Raw genomic sequence first — 21,757 nt, 5'->3', positions numbered from 1 at the left:
TTATCGGCCTCAAGTTCAGCTGAGCTGACGACTGACGATGACACATTGATAGCGTCATTGACGCTAGCGTAAGCCGTAAGGTGTGTAGGTATTTTAATAACAGCCCCAAGGAAAAAATAGAAAGTGTGGAAACTGATGTAAATATGTTTGCGAGATGCAGTTAATCTTCTATTCGTTGTAAAAATATGAAGTGATTGTTAATTTGCAAGAAATGTACAGAAAATTTTAGTGCAAAGTAAAGAAAATTGAGAAAAAGACTAAATAAATGAATTATATTTACCAGTGCTAGCTACAATACTACTCATTAAAAGTCAATTGACGTTTGAAGGTACATCTGATGTATATTTGATTTCTGTTATGAAAGTGTTGGATTAACCTACGCAGTTTGTAGCCCCGTTGCAAGAGCGACACTTGTCATGTAACTCTTTTCTGCACCTTTCAAAGCCAAGTCATAACCTCGAAGAAATTTTTCGTATCATTTTTTCACGTATTTTCAGGATTCAATGGTTGTGACAATCGTTAAAAATTAAAGAATAATCAGCAAGATGTGCGACAAAATAAATAGCAATCCATTTGCTGCATTGCTTTTACCAACGATCAACGACACAGCAACTTTTTCTGCTCCAGCTGAAGTAGCTGTCAACAAGCCTATCAATGAAAGTACAAACATCGAGGAGGAATCCATACAGCAAATCCATAAGGAGAACGAAAATGTAAAAGCCACTTTGAATTCTGATGAGTCCAGTAAAGATGAACGGCTTGATGAACTGATTGCTGATGTTTTTGGAATAACACTGCATCATGAGAAAAGAAAAAAGCCAACGAGACAGTTAGTGTTTATTGATACAGACTCTGTAGAACATGCAATATTTGAAAGACTGTTGCTATCAGAACCTGAATCTATGTTAATATCCAAGGAGAATACCAAAGGTCAAGATTTAGACAGTCATGTAGTTCAAAGTGAAATTGTACCATATCTATTTGAAAGTTACTGTCGATTGCAAAGATATAGAGTTAGCGATGGTTCCTATGATACAGTAGAAAATATACGAAAGATCATTATGCGTGATATAAGCACTGCCTTGCAAGAACCAGCTCTTTTTGTAGATCAAGAGGTTTGTATTTAATTTTTATGTCATCATTATCTTCATAAGTTACTGATATTTTGTAAGCAGTTTTATTTATTTTCAAAATATTTGTTTATGCAGGTACATACACAGTTTGTATCTTTATTTATGAATGGAGGAATTGTTGGTTCTGAACTGTCATCTTTTATTGGTGGAATAGTCGAAAATTTATGCTCAGAAAATGAAGGTTCTGAGGCAGAAGTTATAAGCACAGCTTTTAGTCCAATTCTAGATGTCATTCATAAAGAGGCTGCCAGCAGTAATCTTCTTCTTTTTAAACAATACTGGTTTTGTATTTTACAAACGTTTGCTTCGTTTGAACCTCTAGCAAAACTTATCATTATACACAGCAGTGTCAAGAGTAAAGTTGGTAAAGCTTATGCTGACACATTATTAGGAGCTCTGTTGAGTCTGAGCTGTCTCCCTAAGACAGGAAATGGTCCGTATGACTTCTTTGACAAGCCATTTGAACAGGTAGAGCAAAATAAAAAGATATAACTTGTATGTGCTTAACTTATCAAATATTAAATTAAATTACAAACTCTTTATTCTAGCAAAATTCAGCAGTCGATGGGAATATCTGGACTGCATTGGATGCACTGAGTGAATCAATGCATAAAGTTTTCCATAGTTTGCTCAGATGTTCACGTGAAGCACGTCATTTGACTCTATTATGGTTAGGAGACTGTTTAAATAGTAATGCGAGTCGCGGAAAATTATGGAATTCACATAATAACATGGGTGTAGCTGATCTTACAACAGTATCCGATGGGTTTATGCTTAACTTAGGAAATGTGTTGCTGAGGTTGTGTCAACCCTTTTGTTCAAAACCAAATGATACCAAGATTTTAAAAGTGGATCCAACATATTGTGCTGCTGAAGTATTGTGCTGCTTGTATAAAATTACATCAATCACACAGTCATTCATAATTAATTGCAATATTTGTATTATCATTTGATTCAGGCTAAGGATGAAAATGAAAGTCGTGAGAGAGGCTTACACATGAAAGGAATGCATTCTCAAACATGTCTAATTCCAGCAGCAGAGGGAGAAACACGCCCAGTTGCCACTTCTTTTAATTTTGTCACAGAATGTTTCTTTCTAACTCATCGTGCTCTCGATCTTGGATACCGCATAATTCTAGAAAAGCTGTTCAAGTAAATATTTCTTCAAATTTTATTCTATTTCTGCGAATTAAAAAGTTTACTAATTAACTGCCGCTTTTTGTAGAATAAGTCAAGATTTAGCTAGAATACAGAGATTATACAATGATAGTCAATTTGGTGGTAATGCTGAGGTCAACCAATACATATCTCGAAGCATGGAAACTGAAATGACAAAGTAAAACTTATATACTATTCAGATTTTATCTCTCAGATAAAAACTATATATTTAATGAATAACTGTTGACTTTCAGGTACTTAACATTCAGGGCAAGTTTATTAACGCCTGAATTGCTTAGTTTGTTGGCAAAGTTTCATGCTGCAACTGCTTACTGGTTGATGCAAGTAAATGTAGATGTAAGGCCACACGAGTTGAATCAAGACAATTATGCTCCTAATGAATATAAACCCATTACATTCCCTTTACCTGAATCAGTTCCTAAAATGCTGAGGTGTGTGTTAAATGTGAAATTTAGAAATACGTTTATAAACAATATTACGAAAAAATTTTCTACTGTTGCACAGGTGTATTCCCGAATTCGTAGTTGAAAATACCATTAGCTTTTTATGTTTTCTTCGACGATGGTGTCCTAATGTTTTCGAAGAACAGGGCCCAAACTTTTTAAATCCTGTTTTAACAGAGGTAAGATTATTTTGAATTTGGAAATTAAAATTGTATAAAATTTCTAGAAAGTAATAGTAATTTTCTATTTAGGTAACTGCTTTAATGGAATCTCCAACCCGACTATACAATCCGCATTTACGTGCTCGCTTGGCAGAGGGACTTGAAGCTCTTTTACCAAATAATGATGAAGCGAATAGTCAGTCTCCACAAACTCTTGGAACATTCCATAGACAACAACTTTTTGTCTCTCATCCACATAAGCAAATAGTACGAAAATTTTTAATAATTAATCGTTTACATTTTACATAACTTTTTAATAACGCTACGAATTACTTTTTCGATAGATTGTACCAAACTTACTGCACGTATTTGTTAGTATCGAGATGACTGGTCAAAATGTTCAATTTGAACAAAAATTTAACTATCGCCGACCAATGTATATAGTGATGGCCTATTTGTGGAAAATACCGGAACATCGAAATAATTTTAAGTTAGTACAGCTGCTATTTTTGTAAATTGTAGTAATTTTATTAGAAATAAATATAAATGTATTTGTAATTGCATAGGCAATTAGCGCAAGAAGCAGAGGCCAACATGGAAGCTGTACAACCACCTCTGTTTCTAAGGTTTGTCAACCTTTTAATGAATGATGCTGTGTTTCTGTTGGACGATGCACTTTCAAATATTGCGCAGTTGAGGCAAATGGTCAACGCAAGGTAATTATTTTGAATTCATAAGATGTTATGTACTTTTTAATCCTAATTTTAATGCGTGGCCTAAATTTGTCAGAGAGAGTGGAGAATGGGATAAACTTTCTCAACAAGAAAGAGAACAGCAAGTTTACTATCTCGAACACATTGGAATGATTGCTAGATTTGATAATATCTTAGGAAGGGAAACAATACAGACGTTAAAAATACTAACTTCTGAAATAAAATCCATATTTTGCCATCCAACTATGGTCGATCGAATTGCCTCGATGTTGAATTATCTACTTCTACAACTCGTTGGTCCAAATCAGAAAAATCTTAAGGTGAATACGAATAGTGAAATAGTCCAGGCGGTAGAGCATAAGGAATTACGTTCTAACACTATACTTTCGGTAATGATTCTGTTTTCGTAGATCAAAGATCAAAAAGACTTATACGATTTTAATCCAGCCAAACTTGTTCTAAACATATGCGAAATCTATATAAATCTAAGTCAAAACGAAAACTTTACACTTGCTGTGTCACAAGATGGAAGGTCTTATAGTCCCGAATTGTTTAAATTAGCTGACGGTGTCTTGGGTAAATACAATGAAAAAATATTTATAGAATTCCTTCGTAAAATTAGAGTAAGTTTTATCAATCTCTATTAATATTTTGTAGTGAAAATCGGTGGTGTGGGAATATTGGGCGATTTAAATGAATTTGCGAAGAAAGTAGAAAAAGTGGCCTTTCAAAAGAAGGAAGAGGAAGAAATTTTGGTCGATGCTCCAGACGATTTCCTAGATCCTATTATGTCCACTTTGATGATGGATCCCGTTATACTGCCATCGTCGAAAACCGTTGTCGATCGCCAGACGATAGCAAGGTATCGATTGTTTTGGTTCAATCATTAGTACAGTAAAATGTTTTTACAAAACAAATTCACAATTCAGTGATTGAACGTATTTTTTTCCTTATTTTAGGCACTTGTTGAGTGACCAAACTGATCCATTCAACCGATCCCCGCTAACGATGGACATGGTCAAACCGGATGTTGATCTCAAAAAGAAGATAGAAGCGTGGATAGATCAAAAGAAGAAGGAACGAGATGCTTCGACTGGTGATAGTTAATAGTACGCAACGTTGTGGGTTTTACAAAAGGTGAACGTTGCAGTTGTTTTTATTATTAAACTGTATTTTTAGTCAACAAGTTGGTGATTTACACAAATCTTTTAATTGTGCATGTCATTTGTAAAATAAAAAAGAGAAACGATTTACGTTACAATTTGTACATTGTATCAGTGCAGTCGAGTGAATATATAAAATAAATATAAGAGGTTACTTTGTTTCATAAGCGGGAGTCAATGAAATTAACGTGGTTTTAGCGTCATAAATGTATTTTATGTAACTCTCGTACAAAAAATCGTTATTGCACACGGTATTTTTGATAACAATCATTAAAAATTCGAACTCGCCAAAATATTCGACCTTACAGTACGTGCGATGCCATCGTGCATCTCTCTGTAACAATGTCACTATCTCAAAAATACTGTCAGTAATATTTACACCTCTGTACACAAAAATATTCTGTAAATAGTCATTCCATTGAAAAATATTGTTGAATATTCTTTCTGGATTTTCTCAACACGCATTCAATATTCTCTCGAACATTTCACACTATTTCTTCTCACAAAGCGGCTTCTAGATCCTTAAAATCCGTAATGAACCAAGGCGCGTGAGCCTTTACGCTTTCTCGCACGACGTTGCCTCCGTATCCTGCAACAACAAATGAGTTTCTTCATTAGTTCATTCGACATTGAATCAAGTATCACTGCTTATTATTATGAAATCTTTTTGGCTCATCGTTCGTCCCCTCTATAGAACTTACTAGAAAGTAAGACTTTTTTATATCAAAGTAATTGAATTGTTAATGCAGCTTATTATTCGCTTTTACATAAACAGCGAAGATATTTTTAATAAAATCAGCAAAAGAGATTAAAGTTAAATAGGCTCTGTTATACGAACCGATGAAAGCGCTCGCTGGAGGGCAAGCTTCTAAATCCGTGGCTCCATCACCAATGTGAACCACGGTTTTGAAACCTTTTTCTTCCTTCAATCGTCTGATGACTTCGGCTTTACCGCCAGTTTGAGATGTGGGCTCGTTCTCATCAAAGCCGGCATACTCTCCTACAACGAAAAATTCCATTCGATTAAGCACTTTCGCTCGTTGATTTTTATAGAAAGCAAGTCTGACGTTATTAACGACATTTGTATAATCAAGCATGCTTACCTGTAAAGTAAAATTTAAGTCTGTTGGCGCGAATATTTTCTTGCGGTATATTAAGTTGCGAAGCAACAGGCGCAATGAGGCAGTGGAAACCGCCTGAGACCAGGTAGACCTGTTTCTTCTGATCTTGCAGTGTCTGTACCAAAGATCTGAAAATTCGAATTTGTGTCGATTAGTTGCGAAATTTTGTCGTTGAGAGGTAAATAGCGTTTCTGTCATTGACGTTGCGAACAATTTTTACGTTATTCGAATTAATCGCGTGATCTGTTATTTGTCGCTAAGAAGTCAAAAAAGGGTCTACTCATGTTTCTAATTTACACCTTCGATACTAAATGCATATTGAATGAAAACCTTGAATCATCATTTGTGATTCATCGTCATTTAAAGATAACATACTGTTTACAGATTTATTGAGCAGTTATTTTGCAAAACATAATTAATTATTCAAAGCCATCAGTGATGATAATTATTCATAGTATTATACTTGACTTCTGTACAAATAAACAGGTTGATTTGAGAAAGAAAAGCAGGGAATCTAAACTTAACCAATCGAGTCGAGTGAAATTATTCATCAGCGATATAGTCATTGGAAATTCGAATAACACGCGCATAAATCAGCGACCGGAGGAGCGTCAGTGACCGAGACATTTACCTTGCCGGGATTAGTGAGCGATTAACTGAATATTTAGGCTTACTTAATGCCGGGCGTCAGCTTTGGTGGGTGTGTTTTCAGGAATTCTTTGATCTGTGAGAGGCTCGGCTGAATTATGTTGAGCCTGACTGTCAGCGACTGCTGGAACGTCATGTTGCCCTGCATCGCTTGCTTTGTGCTGAAATAAAAGAAAGAATAATTCAACATTAAGATTTTTGTATATTGCCACTAATATATAATATTGTCTTTTAGTGTGTTGTACCATTCGCATATATATATATATATATATATATATATATATATATGTAACAATGTATTTGTGCATAATGGTTATTGATTTTTACTAAGTATATGTCCGCAACTCGAGTAACTTTGTTATTAGACATTTATTTTGCAAAAGCAAAATCTAGATATTTGTATTTGTTTCGATTTATATATATATATATATATATATATATATATATATATAATAGAGTTTAAGTCCATTCACGAATCCAGTATGCGTACAACTATATACAGCTATATTATAGATAAAAATAAAAGTGTTCTACACGAAATTCGCATGTGAAATACAAATTTTTCATTTCCTGAGCCAAACAAATGTTCAGGTATTTCCGATCAAGTGCGCGATAACGCTCGACATATCCATCTGGGAAAAGCTTATCACTGGGACGATCGGGCATTCTGTTACTATTTGAAAGATCGACGTTTGCCCGCATCAGCCATATGTCGAACAAAGCTCTCATCAGAGATAAAAAAGGTTGTGAATTATTGAAAAACAGTAGCGTATAGGTACACCGGAAAGTTTGAAAAATCCAAAGCAATCCAAACTTCATAAACATCGAGAAGTTCTAGAACACAATAGGCTCGATGGAAAATATTTGTCAGAGAATTGTTTTTCACGTCAAGCGGATATTTATCATCCGATCGAACGAGTCTGGGGATAGCCCCGCTCGCGCACGTGCAGCGTAGAAATTCAAAAGGCGAGAGGCGCGAGCACAGATTAAAGATTCATCAGCGGTTTGTTGACCCGCTCGATAAACGAGTCATCGCGAAGATCGTACGAGCCTCTTGCGCATACGTGCACATATTTTAACGGCCCCCCGCCAATATCTCTCTCTCACTCTCTCTCTCTCTCTCTCTCTCTCTCTCTCTCTCTCTCTCTCTCTCTCTCTCTCTCTCTCTCTCTCTCTCTCTCTGCATGTTATTTTGCTCGAGCCTTCGACGCTTACGTCACGCGCGTGGCTGCGATGTCGGCGAAAAATTTCCGAAACCATTTCGCTATATACTTAAGCGCCGATTTCCCACGCCGCGAGCGCGTGTAATTGCGGTCATCTGTATTGGCTTTATCGCGGCAGATGTAATATTCTTTTTTTTGCCTTTCGCGAGCGATCGCATCTTATCGGACAATGATTTCGCGCGAGAGTTGTTATTTTGTCAAAAGCGAGGTGGCTTCGCGCGGAGGCTGCCATTTCAGAATAGTGATATCCGTCGGTGTGTCGGAGGTATTTTTGGAAGAGCGGGAAGGTCGAGAATTGGAAGCGCGGTTTTTTTACGTTAGGAATTCTTAACGAGTTCAACGGGAGCCGGTTTATCGCCGATTTCACGTTTTCATTCTTTTATTTTTACGGTTCGCCGGACGCGGGATATCGATGTACGATTTATGCGAAGAAATATTTTTGCTGTCTGCTGCAACAGTCTGCACGCGATCGATCAGTATTCGAGAAAAAATTGCATGACGAAATGCCGATTTCTCTGTTACCAACTGGATCATCATCGACGTTATTTTTCCGATCTATGCGACTGAACAATCGGTCTATTGTTGCAAACATCGTTTATAGCGAGTTTAAAGTCGATAATTTAAATTTTTAATCGAAGTAGACAACAACTTTTGTTCGCTTTGCGGTTTTCTAACGTAGGAGCTTATCGAGAAATGTGATACTCGTATTTTCGAGTTGTTTTGTACTTTTGCACGATCGGTCGATTGGACGATTATAACAATGCCGCGTTTAGACCTATAGCAATATTGTACGCGCTGACGTAATTTAAAGGCCATCGCGCCACGTGAAACAAACACGTTTGTAACGGACGTACTTCTGCTCCATTTCATGACGTCCGTTGGTCGGTTTGCGGCTTATTTCGCGTTGATAATAATATTGTTTTTTCCTATTGTCGATGTTTGCGTTTTTGAGCCTGTTGTTCTCGTGGCTTCGATGGACTCTCGTATGAATTTAAATTTGAAAAAAATACTGTTTGCAATTCTATGTATAATCATAAAAATTCAGACAGCGCAGAATCGTAAAATAAAAAGCAGCAGAAATCTCGACTCTTTGACGTATATGCGAGTTCCGCACGTGGTACAAACATCGATTATTCCTCGCATCAGTTTTTTTCCACTTCTCATTGGCCCCCCTCGAGAGCGCTGGCGCGCGTGCCAGACGAGAGAGTAGAATACTTAACTTTCGAGTTGATTCTATACGCTCGCTGAAAAACACGCATAAATCACTGAGCACCTTACCGCTCGGATACACATTTTCCTTCGATCAAACAACATTTTAAGCGAGAAATCGCCTGAGCATCGCGCAAAACTTACATGCGCGCGTGTCGTCGAGATGAGCTATAGCCTGATCGAGCTGTGCCAAGTACTATGCATGTATGTGTTCTATCTGATCAGCTGTGTTGACCATTTCACGCTAGCGATCTATTTACTTGTGTACCTGCGCGTTTGTTGTTGTACTTGTTACGTTAGCTATAGAGCTGGTTTTTTTTTTCGATTTCAATTAACCACCTTTTGCTCGTTATAATTGGTCGATTTGAAATCCTATTTTTCAAGATCTTTTTTTTTTTGACAAGTGTTTGCCATGCAAAACACTTGACAAGTACTTTTATCGAGAGATAACGATAAGTTTACTCGATTAAAATGTATCTTACTTGATCTGGGTTTCGCTAGTCGCTTCTTGAGATTCAAATCTTTTCTTTTATCAATCGATAACCCTCTTCATAAAAGCTTCAAAATTTCATAGATATATGCATGCGAAGTACCATGGTAGAAAATTAACGAGTGAAAACCGTTAAAAAGTTAAGTTCAGTAGACCATTATTATCAAATTTGAATGTAAAAAAATAAAGCAAAATATTGCTAATATTTTAGTGATGCGCGTCTATTATACCAACACAGTATTATTTTTAAGTTAAAAATTATTTTTTCCTTTTTTTCCTTCATTAAAAGTTTGCATGTTTTATTACAAATATTTGGATTTTTCACGATTGCAAGATATTTTTCTATAATTTCTGGATTGTAACAGTCATTTGACAAATTTCAAGCAAATGTTCTGTTTTATCTTGAGTTAATGTGTATATCTATGCATTTATAATGTTTAAACTCTTATTTATTTAAATTGTTAACCACAACTTAGCTAAGTGGCCCAAAACTTAGCTTATTAACCGTTAACGTTTCTACCAGGGTAAACAATGGTACTTTCGATGAACGGTACATTGATCAATCGCATGTATTAAATTCCAACATAAGCGTAAACGGGTCTGATGGACACATCCGGATGCTCGCGCGAGTGAAAGACATATCAGAGAATCAAAGTATACTTACAGATTGGCAACCTGTTCGCCCTTTCCACAGAACTTGGCGAGCTCGTCGATGCCCTCTTCTTGGATCACCGTCGAGTCAACATCGAAGCAGACGGCGTCAGCCAGTCCCCACACCATCTTGACCTCATCGAGGTTCGCCATCCTGTAATTGTTATGATTGCGTGAAATAGAGAAGCGCAAATCGTTAAGCAGACGCCTGATGATCGGTAGCGATGTCGGTGAAATCGTGGCGACGATCGGGAGAATCGCGAAAGATAGGATAAAGCGGCGTGATAACAACGACTTGCCGCAGGAGGTGGCGGAGGCTTGACTACTACTAGCTAGCAAAACGCTCGGGCTTTTCGTCATCCGCGCGCGCGAGCGGCAAGTCGCGCTATACTCTCGCGTGTGCGTAAACGATCCGGGAGTGGGGAGCCGCTATATCCAATCGTTCAATTGTACTCGGCGCTTCTTCCCGCGGTTATTTACTGGATCGTGCGGCTTTTCTTTTTGCTGCTGCTTCGCGTGGGTTCGAATAATTATTGTATATGCTTTCGATGTTTGTTCAACTGCAGATCGGTATCTCGGTTTATCGCGTGTTTGATTCGCAGATTTTTTCATCTTCTCTTATCGCGATGAAGTTGGCGTTTTTCTTAGTGCATTTGTTTGGCGTATCTCCAAATTTTTTACGAGCATAATTTTCATTTTTGAATGAATGAATAATTGCAATCGTCGAGACAAAGAAATTCATCGATCGATAAAGGCGATTTGTAAAACCCGCGAAACATTACGTTATATCCCAGCGCAGTGTAAAAGTTGTACGCATATAACGGCTGTATGCATGCACGCGAGTAGAACCTCTATACATATCCTTAAAAGGCCATTCAAGCTCGAGTAAGCCGGCGAGCAACGAAAGCTGGTTTCATATTCTACCATTAGGAGCAATCGGTTGGGAAAATGCAAATCATCAAAACTGGGTCATACTTTAATTCGCGCAACGCTAGATAGATAGACAGATATAGACAGGCTGCAGTGCACAGCGCGGCTGCAGCCGACGGTGACCTTGAGCTCTCACGCTGCATAGCACCGTCGCCTCTACACAGATATAATATTTTCACTGTCGTGTCGCTCGAGCGGAACCTGTACCCTCGATCGATCGATAAACCCTTTGTCGAGACGGTGAATCCCATGGAAAAGTTGCATCAACGAGTGAATCGATGGGAGAGGGACGATCAATGAGCGGTACCAAAATGGGAGTGTGGATCTGGTGGAGAACGCGTGTGATTCGGTGAATGGGGTATACGGTACTTGCCTTCAATGGGACTGTACTACACGTATAACGATTATCTCGTGGACATCGAAGAGCCCACACGCACACACAGAAGCTACGAATCAGGCAAATATACAAAGTATCAATAGCAGAAGAGATCGCCACGACGCGGACACGGTTCTCCGTTCGATAAGTGTTTTGCGCGAGCGCGCTAACCATGTGACGGGTCACGTGTACTCTCGCAACAGCTCTCGAGCTATATGTATAGGTCGCGTGCGTGTATAGGTATAACAGTAGCCAGTCTGTTCTTCTGCATACACACAGATATATATATATATATATATATATATATATATATATATATATATATATATATATATATATATATATATATATATATATATATATATATATATATATATATATATATATATATATATATATATATATAACGGCTCGTTGTGTTGCGACACGCGCGAACCGAGACTGCGAGAGCAGCGAGCGTCTTCGAGTTTGCGCAGACGCGGGAAGAACGTATATATAGGAACAAAAGGCCGATTCTTCGAAAAAGATTTATCGCACGCGCGCGCACGCTCGAGCTTTGATGCTCTGGCGGCGTCGGCTTTCGCGAGAGATAGGGGGTATCGCCGGCGCGTTACGCTTCTTTCTCTGCTGCGATGGCCTGCGCTGTGTGCGTGTGCGTGGCTCTCTAATTACGCGCGCGCGGAAAATTGAGCAAAAGTGCTGCGTCCGGTGCTCCGAGCGTTTCGATGAAATTGCCCGGAGTCCTTTTGCAGCGGCGAAACTTTTACTTTTTTAGCTATTATGCGTCGCTGTAATAGCCAGCTGTTTCGGAAAATAATAAATACCAAAATTTATTTTTTTCATGCACCCAACAGTATCAAACACGACAACCCCCCTGTAGAGTAATGTGTAAGGAGCCGCGATAGCACACTTGCGGCAGTTTCAGTGTCACGTTCTATCAGTGCTAAGCACGCGAGGGGATACCAAATATGGGCTCGGTGCGAAAGAAACTTATATAAGTCGGCCGATCTACAATACTCTCGCGCGGCGAGGCACATCAGCGCGTGTTCTTACGTCGCTTATCTCGTGCGCGCTGCGCTCGCGATGATAAGCCTCTTATTAATTCGCTCCCGGGGGGGTCATGTCATTTCTCGAGCGCAGCGCACTCGCACACACGCATCGTTGATAACGATATATAATACACAGCGGAGTTTAAGAGACATGGCTTTCGTCATTGGGAAAAATACTTATACATCGCGTGTGCAGCCGATCGACGCTCTCGAGAGCTTTCCTTATATTCGACGCGGGCTGTTGTCGCTGACAAACATGTCGTATCGATTATTAGCGATTTCCTCGGGAGATTATAGACGCGACTTCGTTGTCGAGATGAGCGGGGGTCGCTATTTAGATGTGCGTTTTAGAGAACAATGCGATTATAGCGAAACTGCGCAGCGGATGCAGCTGGTATTGTATATCGGTTTTGTACTAATTGGCACAATCGTATGTGCAGTATAGCTATATGGTAACGCGTATGCGCAATTATACATACTGGGTTGAAGAATGCCCGTATCGAAGTTATAATTTAATTTTACGGTATTGTAAGCTAGAGACTGTTTTGCGAACGGCTGATAAACGTTTAGCACAGTTTCTAAAGATAACTTGGTATTTATTGATACGGGGGAATGTGCGAGTACGTCGCACGCGCATATGTGGAGCGCAGTGTTCTGAGATCTTTGAAAACTCGTGAGTTTCCTTTAAGTAATTGTACTTTTAATGGGTGAGATGACGAATTTGGGGAAATACAAGTTATTGAATCTTGTTGCAACATATAAGGTTTTCCGTTGAATGAGCAATTTTTTTTGCACGCATTTAGCTGTTTCGTCTGAATACGGGCAACCTACTCCTATACATTCGATAAAGGCGATCTCGATCGAGTTATGCTTTAATACGGGTTCTAGTCATTCAACTTAAAACTTGATATGATTTCAATGTTATTACATCCTTACGTTTTCTATAAATAGAAATGATAAAGCTATAATAATATCAAAAGACGTCTTTGCAGCATAATTTTATGAGATCCGATTGAACCATTAGTGAAAGTGTAATTGAGCAGCTATCATCGGATAGTTTACATACTCGACAAACAAAGCAGTTAATTCTAGTTTTCGATCCATTAGGACGAGATTCAGATGCGCAACTGTGTTAGGCCGATAATCGCATTGTTTGAATTTATCGGTTTCGATATTTCACCGCAATGAGAACTTCCGCAATCATTTGTAATTTTTTCTCATTACGGTCGGGGATTAAAGCATTAATGGGAAATGGCGATCTAATTTTCTCCGATTATTCATACTGATTACGCGAAAAGATGCTGGACGTGTGATTTATGAATTAACATGATAGGTATTGATCGAGCCAATTTGGATTTTTTTCAATGCTTATGTCGTATATGCAATTTTGTACTTGAGTAGTGAACAATAAGAGGATTGTTTTTATTATTCGTATAGAACTATGACGATTAAACATCTATTATGTATACTATACAGCTCAAAGCTATAGATCAATATATATATATATATATATATATATATATATATAAGCTATAGATAATCAAACTAAAAATTGTATAGGGACACAAGCGATGAAGAAGTCAAAAAGCTATACTTGCCTCGAGGTTTCCCGTGTAAACTTTCCCTTCGTCATTTTCTCGAAAATTGCAAGGGGGCAGTCCCAGAGTAGCTTGGTGATTATAGTCGTCGTTTTGTCGAGGGAGAAAAAATTTATCTCGCTCGCTCTACTACTGCTGCTGCTGCTGCTGCTGCTGCTGTACTCCAAAACTCGCAAAACCGGTTTCGATTAGAAATTAATCCTGGACTCTTGTAGACCTGCCAAAAAAAGGAGCTAGGGTTACTTTTTACTATGTCGAGTCGTGAATGCAACAATGTTGTCGAGAAGCTGAACGTTAAAAAATTTGAGATTGAAAGAATGATATTCTATCTGTACGATAAACTATACCCTTTATGCAATAAATATATTTAAATGAAAAGATTGCATGCAATTGCAAATATGATTGTATCTTCAGAAAATAATTGAATTACAGGCTATACTTATATTTGCGTGCAAAATTGCACAACATTCGAAACTGCTATTTACGATCTTTCACTCCTTAGATTTTACAATTACTATCTAACAAATTCTTTAACTCCAAGGACTATTAAACAGAGTGCAAATATTTAATGCAAAATAAAACGCAAGTTAATAATGCAAAAACACGTGAAATAATCCACGAAACTAACAAAACAACCTGTTGAATAACGCACGCGTCCGTCCTTTCAAAAGCAGAGCAGCGAACTGTTACTCACTCAGTATTGCGGTATTCCGTTTCGTTCACTTTCATCGGCTCACTCTGCGGCTCAAACTGCACTTCTCAGCATCGTTGTTTTCGGCCGGCGGCGTCAGTGGAAAAAACTCAACACACACGTTTGCGATGCTCACGAGATCGCCGACTGGGCACTTGTGACTCCTGTGGCCGACGCTCTCCGAGTTATATATTTTATCGCGCGCGGCTTTCTCTGTCTCTCTCCCTCGCCCTCTTCTTCTGAAGATAACGCGCATAATACACGCTCGTATTCGAACTGATGCAGCGCATCCCCTTCTCCGATCGCCTGATGTACGTACATTGTTACTTGCGCCAGCTATTTTACGTAAATTAGCGCAGAGATAAGGTTGTCGCGTGTTTGAGAGATAGCCCGAGAGCTTGTTGATGGAATACGATTTTATTGTTCGGTTGCGGCTTGCAACACTCGTCGATTTTTATTTTTACTACTCTGTAGACAAATTTAGTCTACTCGACTTGATGGATATTCGTAGTAGGAAAAGACTCTTGGTGTTGTTGTTTGCTCGAGAAGCTTCGAAGAAAACTGAGGCTTTCGAATCGAATCTACTGCTGATTTACCAGGGAATACCGAAAACTGTCCCTTTTCTACTGGTTCTTATAGACCTCAGGTATAGAGAACGTCTCGGCAGGTGGATAACGCTCTGAAATCGCTACTCTGCAGTTTACGGCGCATCTACTTGCGCCACTTTCGGAATGACGCTTACACCCACGCTTAGGCCCTTCTGACGCCACGCCAGATCGTTCCGGGGACAGCGAAAAATTCACAAAACTGTCCCTCTTCTATTGCAGGTGACTGTTGTGGATGGACCGCTCTAAATTCGTTATACTGTGCAGTTCTGTGAATATTTATAAATAAAATGTAGAGACTTTTATGTCACATCCGCGGTATATCTGCGAATAAACACGTTTGCAGGTATGCGCTTGTTTATCAAACAATAGTTCGTCATTTTGTGCCAAATTGTGCGGTTTGGCACGAAATCGCAGTTTTTAGCGAATACCGCAATGCTATTTCGGAAATTTCCTGTTCTAATTTACTCTCGCGACTGTTTGCCAATACCTTGGAATAATGTCCCACGATAAAGTCAATTCGCAGTTATATTCAATTATTGATTTTTTACTTTCATCTCGGATACAAATAACACATACCAATTTGATGATAGCATTGCGAATTTTCAATATCGACGCGAAAAAAATATTTTCGTTATCTTATCATCGCGTGTGTTTGGATTATTACTCGTCATTCGTAATCGGCGAAAGTATCGGGAGAGCCGCCCCCGAGAGTTTGCTCTACACAGCCATGTACTTTAATCAATTTATACTTTGCTGCGATACTCCCTCGTGTATTTAAACTCGCAGTGGGGTCTGATTACGAGCTGTAAAAATTTGCGCTCTCTCTCTCTCTCTCTCTCTCTCTCTCTCTCTCACTTTACGCCTTTTATCTAATGTCTTCGGATGATTGTTCAAGAACGTTCATCGTGTTTATTATACCTGGGTGTGGTAAACCACTATTTATACGGACCAAACGTGCACATTTACACAGACACACGCGCATACAGCCATAGTGTACAGCTGACGTTTGAACGCCAACGGCGGAGGTCTTTATAGCTTGACCTGCGGTTTATCGCGCCCTTTGTATAAGAACACTGCAGTTTTCAGTCTCTAAGAGTGATAGATTTAAGACATTACTCCGAGAAAAGACACTTTACAAGTACACTTTGAACAGATCTATAGCTTCTGCATTTTCTACACTATTACAAATTTTTAACATTTTTTTGTTTGTTTATTAGTTTTCATCCACGTTCTTAAATGTAAAAGGTATATTATATACTGCACTTTTTCGATGTAGTCACCCTTTCAGTATCACGTGGGCTTACTAAAATTTACAGCGGAATTGAAAGCCAATAATGGATGTCTTCTTTATTTTAGTATCTTCTGGTTTTAAAAGAGTTTAGTAGTTTCTCACGTAATACATTTTTCAGTAATCCTCGAGAGAATTATAAATTGCGTTTATCCAAACTTATTATATTTAAGATGAATTTTTTATTATCAAAATAAAATTTTAATGTCGGTTTGAATTTGTCTACTTTAGAAAGTACAATTATTTTTACAAATTTTTCGAAATAAAAGTAACCATGCGTACTTAGCTCTTATTTAAGTTAGACCGAATCTAATTTGCGCAATTTCCTGAGAAGTCATTATAATATGGTATCAGACTTTGCTTTTACGAATGCATTATAGACGCATACGTGACTTTGAAATACGTGCTTGGAAGTAATTCAAAGTTTGCGCTATAACACATTTATATGCACGAATTTACTTTGCATTGACTCATAGGTACTCTGCGGCGATAATAAAATGAAATAATGTTTATTTTTCACACGTATAACGCTAAATATTTAGACAATATTAAATTAATGACTAGATGAAAAATGAAAATGATCTTTGGGTATTTCCTCGATAAGTACACAAAAATATAAACGTCATCATGAGTTTACACGATTGAAAAACTGAATAGGGGGGCACTTCGTGTCCCATATCCTCTGCATAGGAACAGTCATTCGTAGTATTTCTGTTACGAAAAGATTGACTGCATTCTGTTACAAGAGTATTCATAGTCCTCTGTTCGGTAAATACGTGACGTAGTATTTTCTACTCGCTCAACTGTCTTCAATCTGTTGAATGCACGTTCTTCGCTCATAAAAGATTCTGCAGAGACTCAGGAAATACTTTATCTAGAAGTGTCATGTATCAATCAAGTTTATTGCTTCAATTGGAACTTTTACAATTATTTTTTTTAATGCACGCGGAATTCAAAAAAAAGAACTTCAGTTGTCTCAGGTTGGCGATTAAGAAGAATATCTTCATTTGTTGTTTTTACCAAAAATAGAAGAGCTCTCCCCATAGCTATAACCATATGGAAGGAGTTTACTACGACGGCAAACAAAAATAGAACGAATAGATTCTCTGTACTGATCTATAGGTATAGAGATATCACATAATTTGTAATTACTTGGGGTGGATTTTTTTTGGTGAGAAAAAATAGACGGAAAGTTCGAAGGCGCGAAAATAAACTTGTCGATGTATAAAAAGGGCGGACATCACACGAATCATCCGCACATCGAATTGAGAGATGGAGGAAAGCGTTCTGTTTTGGCTGCGCGAGACAGATAAAATCTTTGATCATTGTTATTATAGCGCCGAACGAGTTTCTACAATCTCAGGCAAACATTGTCTAATATCACGCGCTGAATAAGTGAAAAAGATGAAGCTGAAAAATAAAAATTTAGCAATAACGGGCATTTGTTAAAGCTATCAAAAACGCGGAGATATTAAAATACTTCTTTTACGTTTACGCAATATCTCGCATTCATTGGAAAGCATATACTTCGCTGGAATTATCTTGCATGACAATAATTTCACATTCTCCGAAATGCACTCGAGCTTCGAGTGAAAATTATGCAAGCGCGTAATTTAATAAATTAAATTACGCATTAAATGTATACCCGCTATATGCAATCCCATACCACAGAGTGTACTATTGTCCTAACCAAACAGCTTCAATTATTCACACCTCAATTACACACCCCATTGTTCAAGGAAGTCGTCCCAACTCTGTAGCTAAGCGCAAAAATACCTCAATTATAGCAACGAAGCGAATTTGCATCAGAGTCTAGTCGATAAATTTTCCACGCCGCTTATAATCGGAGACCCCACTCGAAGCTGAGTCCGCAAATGTGTATCTCCGAGCAAATTGACCGAGGAAGCGTGGGGGTCACTATATAGCATGATGTTCGAGGGGTGGTGAAGATTTTTTTTTCGCCAAAGAGATATCCGACCATCGAGAAAAAGACGTCCGCCAATAACGAGACCTTGATAAGATTACGTCTTATTCTCATACATGCTGCATGTACTCCTTATATAACTCGATATAAGTGCAATAACATCGTGAATTATGTTCACAGGGGGGACATGCGGGGGTCACTCGGTCAGACAGATCAGTTTTAATTGCGGAAAGTTTTATCACCGAGATGCGATTTTGACGATGTCGATATTATTATACAGTTTTTGCAGCTTTAAAAATGTCGCGCACGCTTTAATTTATCGAAAGTTCAATCAAGCTCGAGGATGGATTCAAGTTTCAGCTTTTCTATACCGCCATTTGCATAATTACATTACGTAGATTGAAAAGTGTCATCCATCATCAAGCAGAGGAGTGTCGAGAAAAGCTTCTGAGAAATAGCAGCAGGAACAAGCATGATTCGCAACATTCTGCCGCACGAGACGACTGTCTAGATCAATCGGATCACGACGACCTTAAACTACTTTTGCTAATTATCATGCCGTTTATTAATCCAAGGAACAAAGCGGCTTCGCATATACATTGAGACGTAAAAACATAATGCAAGAAAAATTTCGCGTAATGCCATACTATGCTGTTGTGAGAAATTCGAGTTGTACACGAACTTTTTACATGCTTGAAATTACACGGTACGCTTGTACGCAAATACCGCGAGTTTCAGCGAGAAAAGCGGACCATACATCTTACGGACCCGGGCAATTTTTATCGCGTAATACTCCCCCAATTAAACCCCCGAACCGATTTCTAGAAAAATATAGCATATGAAATCTCGGGGGACGTAGCGAATAATAAAACTCAAAGCCGCGGCGTTATAAAAAAAGGCCAGCAGCATGATTACGGCTTTTCCATAGGCTCGGCGAGTACAACAAAATTACGGTAATAAGCCGCAGCGAGCGAGTGTTCTCGTAAAAAGAATCTATAAAAAAAGTAGTTTGCGTGTTCGCGCCGCTACCTGCTCTCGCGCTGCACACGTGTGTCGTGTATATATTCTCCAGCAGCTCTGCCTTTTCACAATAAACTTTCACACTCCGCCTCTTGCCTCTCGCGTGTATTTCAGAGGGGAAAAAATCCGCAAGAGAAAAAGCTCCCGGGGCGCGCGCATGCGCTTGGAGAGTTTGCGAGTAATATGCTTGCAAGCATCGAGGCGGCAAGTTTGAATTGAATGAATTGCAGTGATATAATATGATATTATAGTAAAAAAGCTTTTGGAGCGGCCTTTATCAATTGTCTCCTCCCGTTTGAATACTTTGGTTATAGTGACGATAGGTGGCGCACATGCACTTGTACACTTTCTTCAAGACAATTTGCGCTCGGAGCGTATATACAGAGGTGAGTCACAGTCGCTGACTGAGCCGCTCATTTTATAACTGACAGCAGGCATATTATGTCCATACTGGATGACATTTGACTGCGGCACTCCTGAGCGAGAGCTGTAACGCCTGCCTTCTCAATTGTTTGCCTGAAATATAGAATAGACTGCAGGTTACATTCGAGAGCACCTACGCATTCATCGATCAGCTCGAGTCGGTAACGTCGATCTCGCGCTACATCGCACACCAGCAGTGTAGCATCAAGGCGCGCAAGTCAAGTGGTGCACTCTCATGCGGCCCGTTCGAATTCGCGCCTGTAGCAGCGGCAGCCGAGTCCTTTTCCGCGGCGAGGCGGCGCACAGTTAAGAGTGTAGGCGCGCTACCGCCGGAAGAGCGAAGTAGTAGCCCGCATATAGTATCCCTTATCGGCGCGATGTCGGCGCGAGATATAATAGCGCGCGATTCGAGAGGAGAAATGACTGCGGTCGACTGCGGCTATTTTTACCGAGGAAAGAAAGTTTATTGTGTGTATATACACCTACTTCAGTGATTCGCTTTTCGTGCGGCTTTGCTGTTTTCGAATACCTCAGTGCGAGCATATTCCTCTCGCGATATAATCGCACAATGCGATTGTGTGCATAGCGAAGTAGGCGTCTATTTCCGTCGCCTCGAAAAAAGTAGAACCCCGCCACAAGTTTACAAAACATCTCTCGCACCCTCGTTTCCCTCAATCGCAAGCGATCATATTACGCGCATTATTATAGCTCCGCGCGCAAAACGATCAACGGCGTCAGCTCTCTCTCTCTCTCTCTCTCTCTCTCTCTCTCTCTCTCTCTCTCTCTCTCTCTCTCTCTCTCTCGCGATTAGCCGCGAGCTTATTCTGGAAAATGCAATCTTTCCCGGCGGAAAAAAAAACAAACGAGCTTACGCCCGTGTATTGTTGAGGCGCACGTTCTTTCTGGCACTAACAATACCGGTATAGCGCCATTTGTCAGTGCGTCCGCGAGCTCCTTGCATCGCTCGTGCCCCATTAATCACCATTCATCTCCTTCCCTACTTTCATTTCCATTTCCACTTCCTTCTTATCCCATTCAAACTCACACTCCCCGCAGCTCTCTCCGTCTTTCTCCGTACACACGTGCCCTATAGCCTATATAGGTGTGTATACACAAGACCGCGCGCGCACATAGCTGCTATATATACGTGGCTGCGCGCGAGGTACCGAGAGAGAGAGAGAGAGAGAGAGCATGCCCGTCTATATAGATGCTGATGTGCCTTTGGCGGGAACGCGGAAAATCGAAATCCCCGCACACCGTGTCAGTTAGTCGCGTGCCGCGACTAGGGGCGGTTGCTTCGACGCGCAATCCGGCTCTCTCTCCCCTTCTGTACATACACACGCATAGACGCTCGCGACATTGCGCGCACCTCGTGCGCTCTCTCTGCAAACCCCTCGTCGAAAAATTCCTCCGCTACACTCGGCAGTAGAGGCTTGGGACGTGCGTCGGCTGGATCACACACGTTGCGTTGCGCAGCTCGCTTTAATTGTTCGGATACTCTGCTCGTCTTCGTTTCAATTAGCGTTAAAGGCCGCCGCGAGCGCGCGCGCGAGGTCGTAAATTTCGAATTCCACGCCGTCAGCGGCGCTTTACACGACGCTTTTTTTTAATCACCTGCTGCACTGCGTAGATCCGTGTAGGTAAGACGACCGATAAAAAGTCATGCTTTTTTCGCGCGCGCGAGTAAGTAATTGCAGAGCCGCACGTGAAGCAAAC

At 39.6% G+C, this 21,757-nt stretch overlaps 2 protein-coding genes across 6 annotated transcripts; one reads left to right on the top strand and one right to left on the bottom strand.

The window, feature by feature from the left end:
• The first annotated feature begins 40 nt into the window (after positions 1–40).
• Positions 41–5,172, top strand: LOC100123814 (ubiquitin conjugation factor E4 A). Of its 3 annotated transcripts, none has more exons than XM_008214553.4 (15): positions 43–418; positions 498–1,115; positions 1,209–1,601; positions 1,682–2,008; positions 2,092–2,285; positions 2,359–2,469; positions 2,546–2,743; positions 2,817–2,934; positions 3,007–3,183; positions 3,261–3,406; positions 3,483–3,632; positions 3,706–3,949; positions 4,040–4,205; positions 4,287–4,491; positions 4,589–4,939. In XM_008214553.4, the coding sequence occupies exons 2-15, from the start codon at positions 546–548 to the stop codon at positions 4,734–4,736; spliced, it is 3,147 nt and encodes a 1,048-aa protein (XP_008212775.1). In that variant the 5' UTR covers positions 43–418; positions 498–545; the 3' UTR covers positions 4,737–4,939. The 3 variants fall into 3 exon arrangements, with proteins under 3 accessions (XP_008212773.1, XP_008212775.1, XP_008212776.1); XM_008214554.4 differs by having other exon boundaries at positions 50–328; XM_008214551.4 differs by having other exon boundaries at positions 41–1,115; positions 4,589–5,172.
• Positions 4,985–15,051, bottom strand: LOC100123818 (phosphoserine phosphatase). 3 transcript variants are annotated; one of them, XM_008214545.4, is made up of 7 exons: positions 14,782–15,051; positions 14,088–14,304; positions 10,148–10,288; positions 6,588–6,722; positions 5,896–6,041; positions 5,631–5,792; positions 4,985–5,381 (listed from the first exon to the last, which is right to left on the bottom strand). In XM_008214545.4, exons 2-7 carry the CDS (start codon positions 14,120–14,122, stop codon positions 5,293–5,295), a joined length of 708 nt encoding a protein of 235 aa, XP_008212767.1. In that variant the 5' UTR covers positions 14,123–14,304; positions 14,782–15,051; the 3' UTR covers positions 4,985–5,292. The 3 variants fall into 3 exon arrangements, with proteins under 3 accessions (XP_008212767.1, XP_032452787.1, XP_008212771.1); XM_032596896.1 differs by having other exon boundaries at positions 14,724–14,949; XM_008214549.4 differs by lacking the exons at positions 14,088–14,304; positions 14,782–15,051 and adding an exon at positions 11,438–11,611.
• Positions 15,052–21,757: the final 6,706 nt, after the last annotated feature.

Source organism: Nasonia vitripennis, chromosome 2, assembly GCF_009193385.2.
Source record: "Nasonia vitripennis strain AsymCx chromosome 2, Nvit_psr_1.1, whole genome shotgun sequence".
Taxonomy (NCBI): domain Eukaryota; kingdom Metazoa; phylum Arthropoda; class Insecta; order Hymenoptera; family Pteromalidae; genus Nasonia; species Nasonia vitripennis.
This window is presented reverse-complemented; position numbering and strand designations above follow the sequence as displayed.

Coding starts and splice junctions, on each gene's coding strand:
- LOC100123814 (XM_008214551.4), top strand. CDS start 546: ATGTGCGACAAAATAAATAGCAATCCATTTGCTGCATTGCTTTTACCA. Junction 2,470..2,545: donor ATGGAAACTGAAATGACAAA/GTAAAACTTATA, acceptor GTTGACTTTCAG/GTACTTAACATTCAGGGCAA. Junction 2,744..2,816: donor TCAGTTCCTAAAATGCTGAG/GTGTGTGTTAAA, acceptor ACTGTTGCACAG/GTGTATTCCCGAATTCGTAG.
- LOC100123818 (XM_008214545.4), bottom strand. CDS start 14,122: ATGACGAAGGGAAAGTTTACACGGGAAACCTCGAG. Junction 6,723..10,147: donor GGCGAACAGGTTGCCAATCT/GTAAGTATACTT, acceptor CTTTTATTTCAG/CACAAAGCAAGCGATGCAGG. Junction 5,382..5,630: donor TCCAGCGAGCGCTTTCATCG/GTTCGTATAACA, acceptor TTGTTGTTGCAG/GATACGGAGGCAACGTCGTG.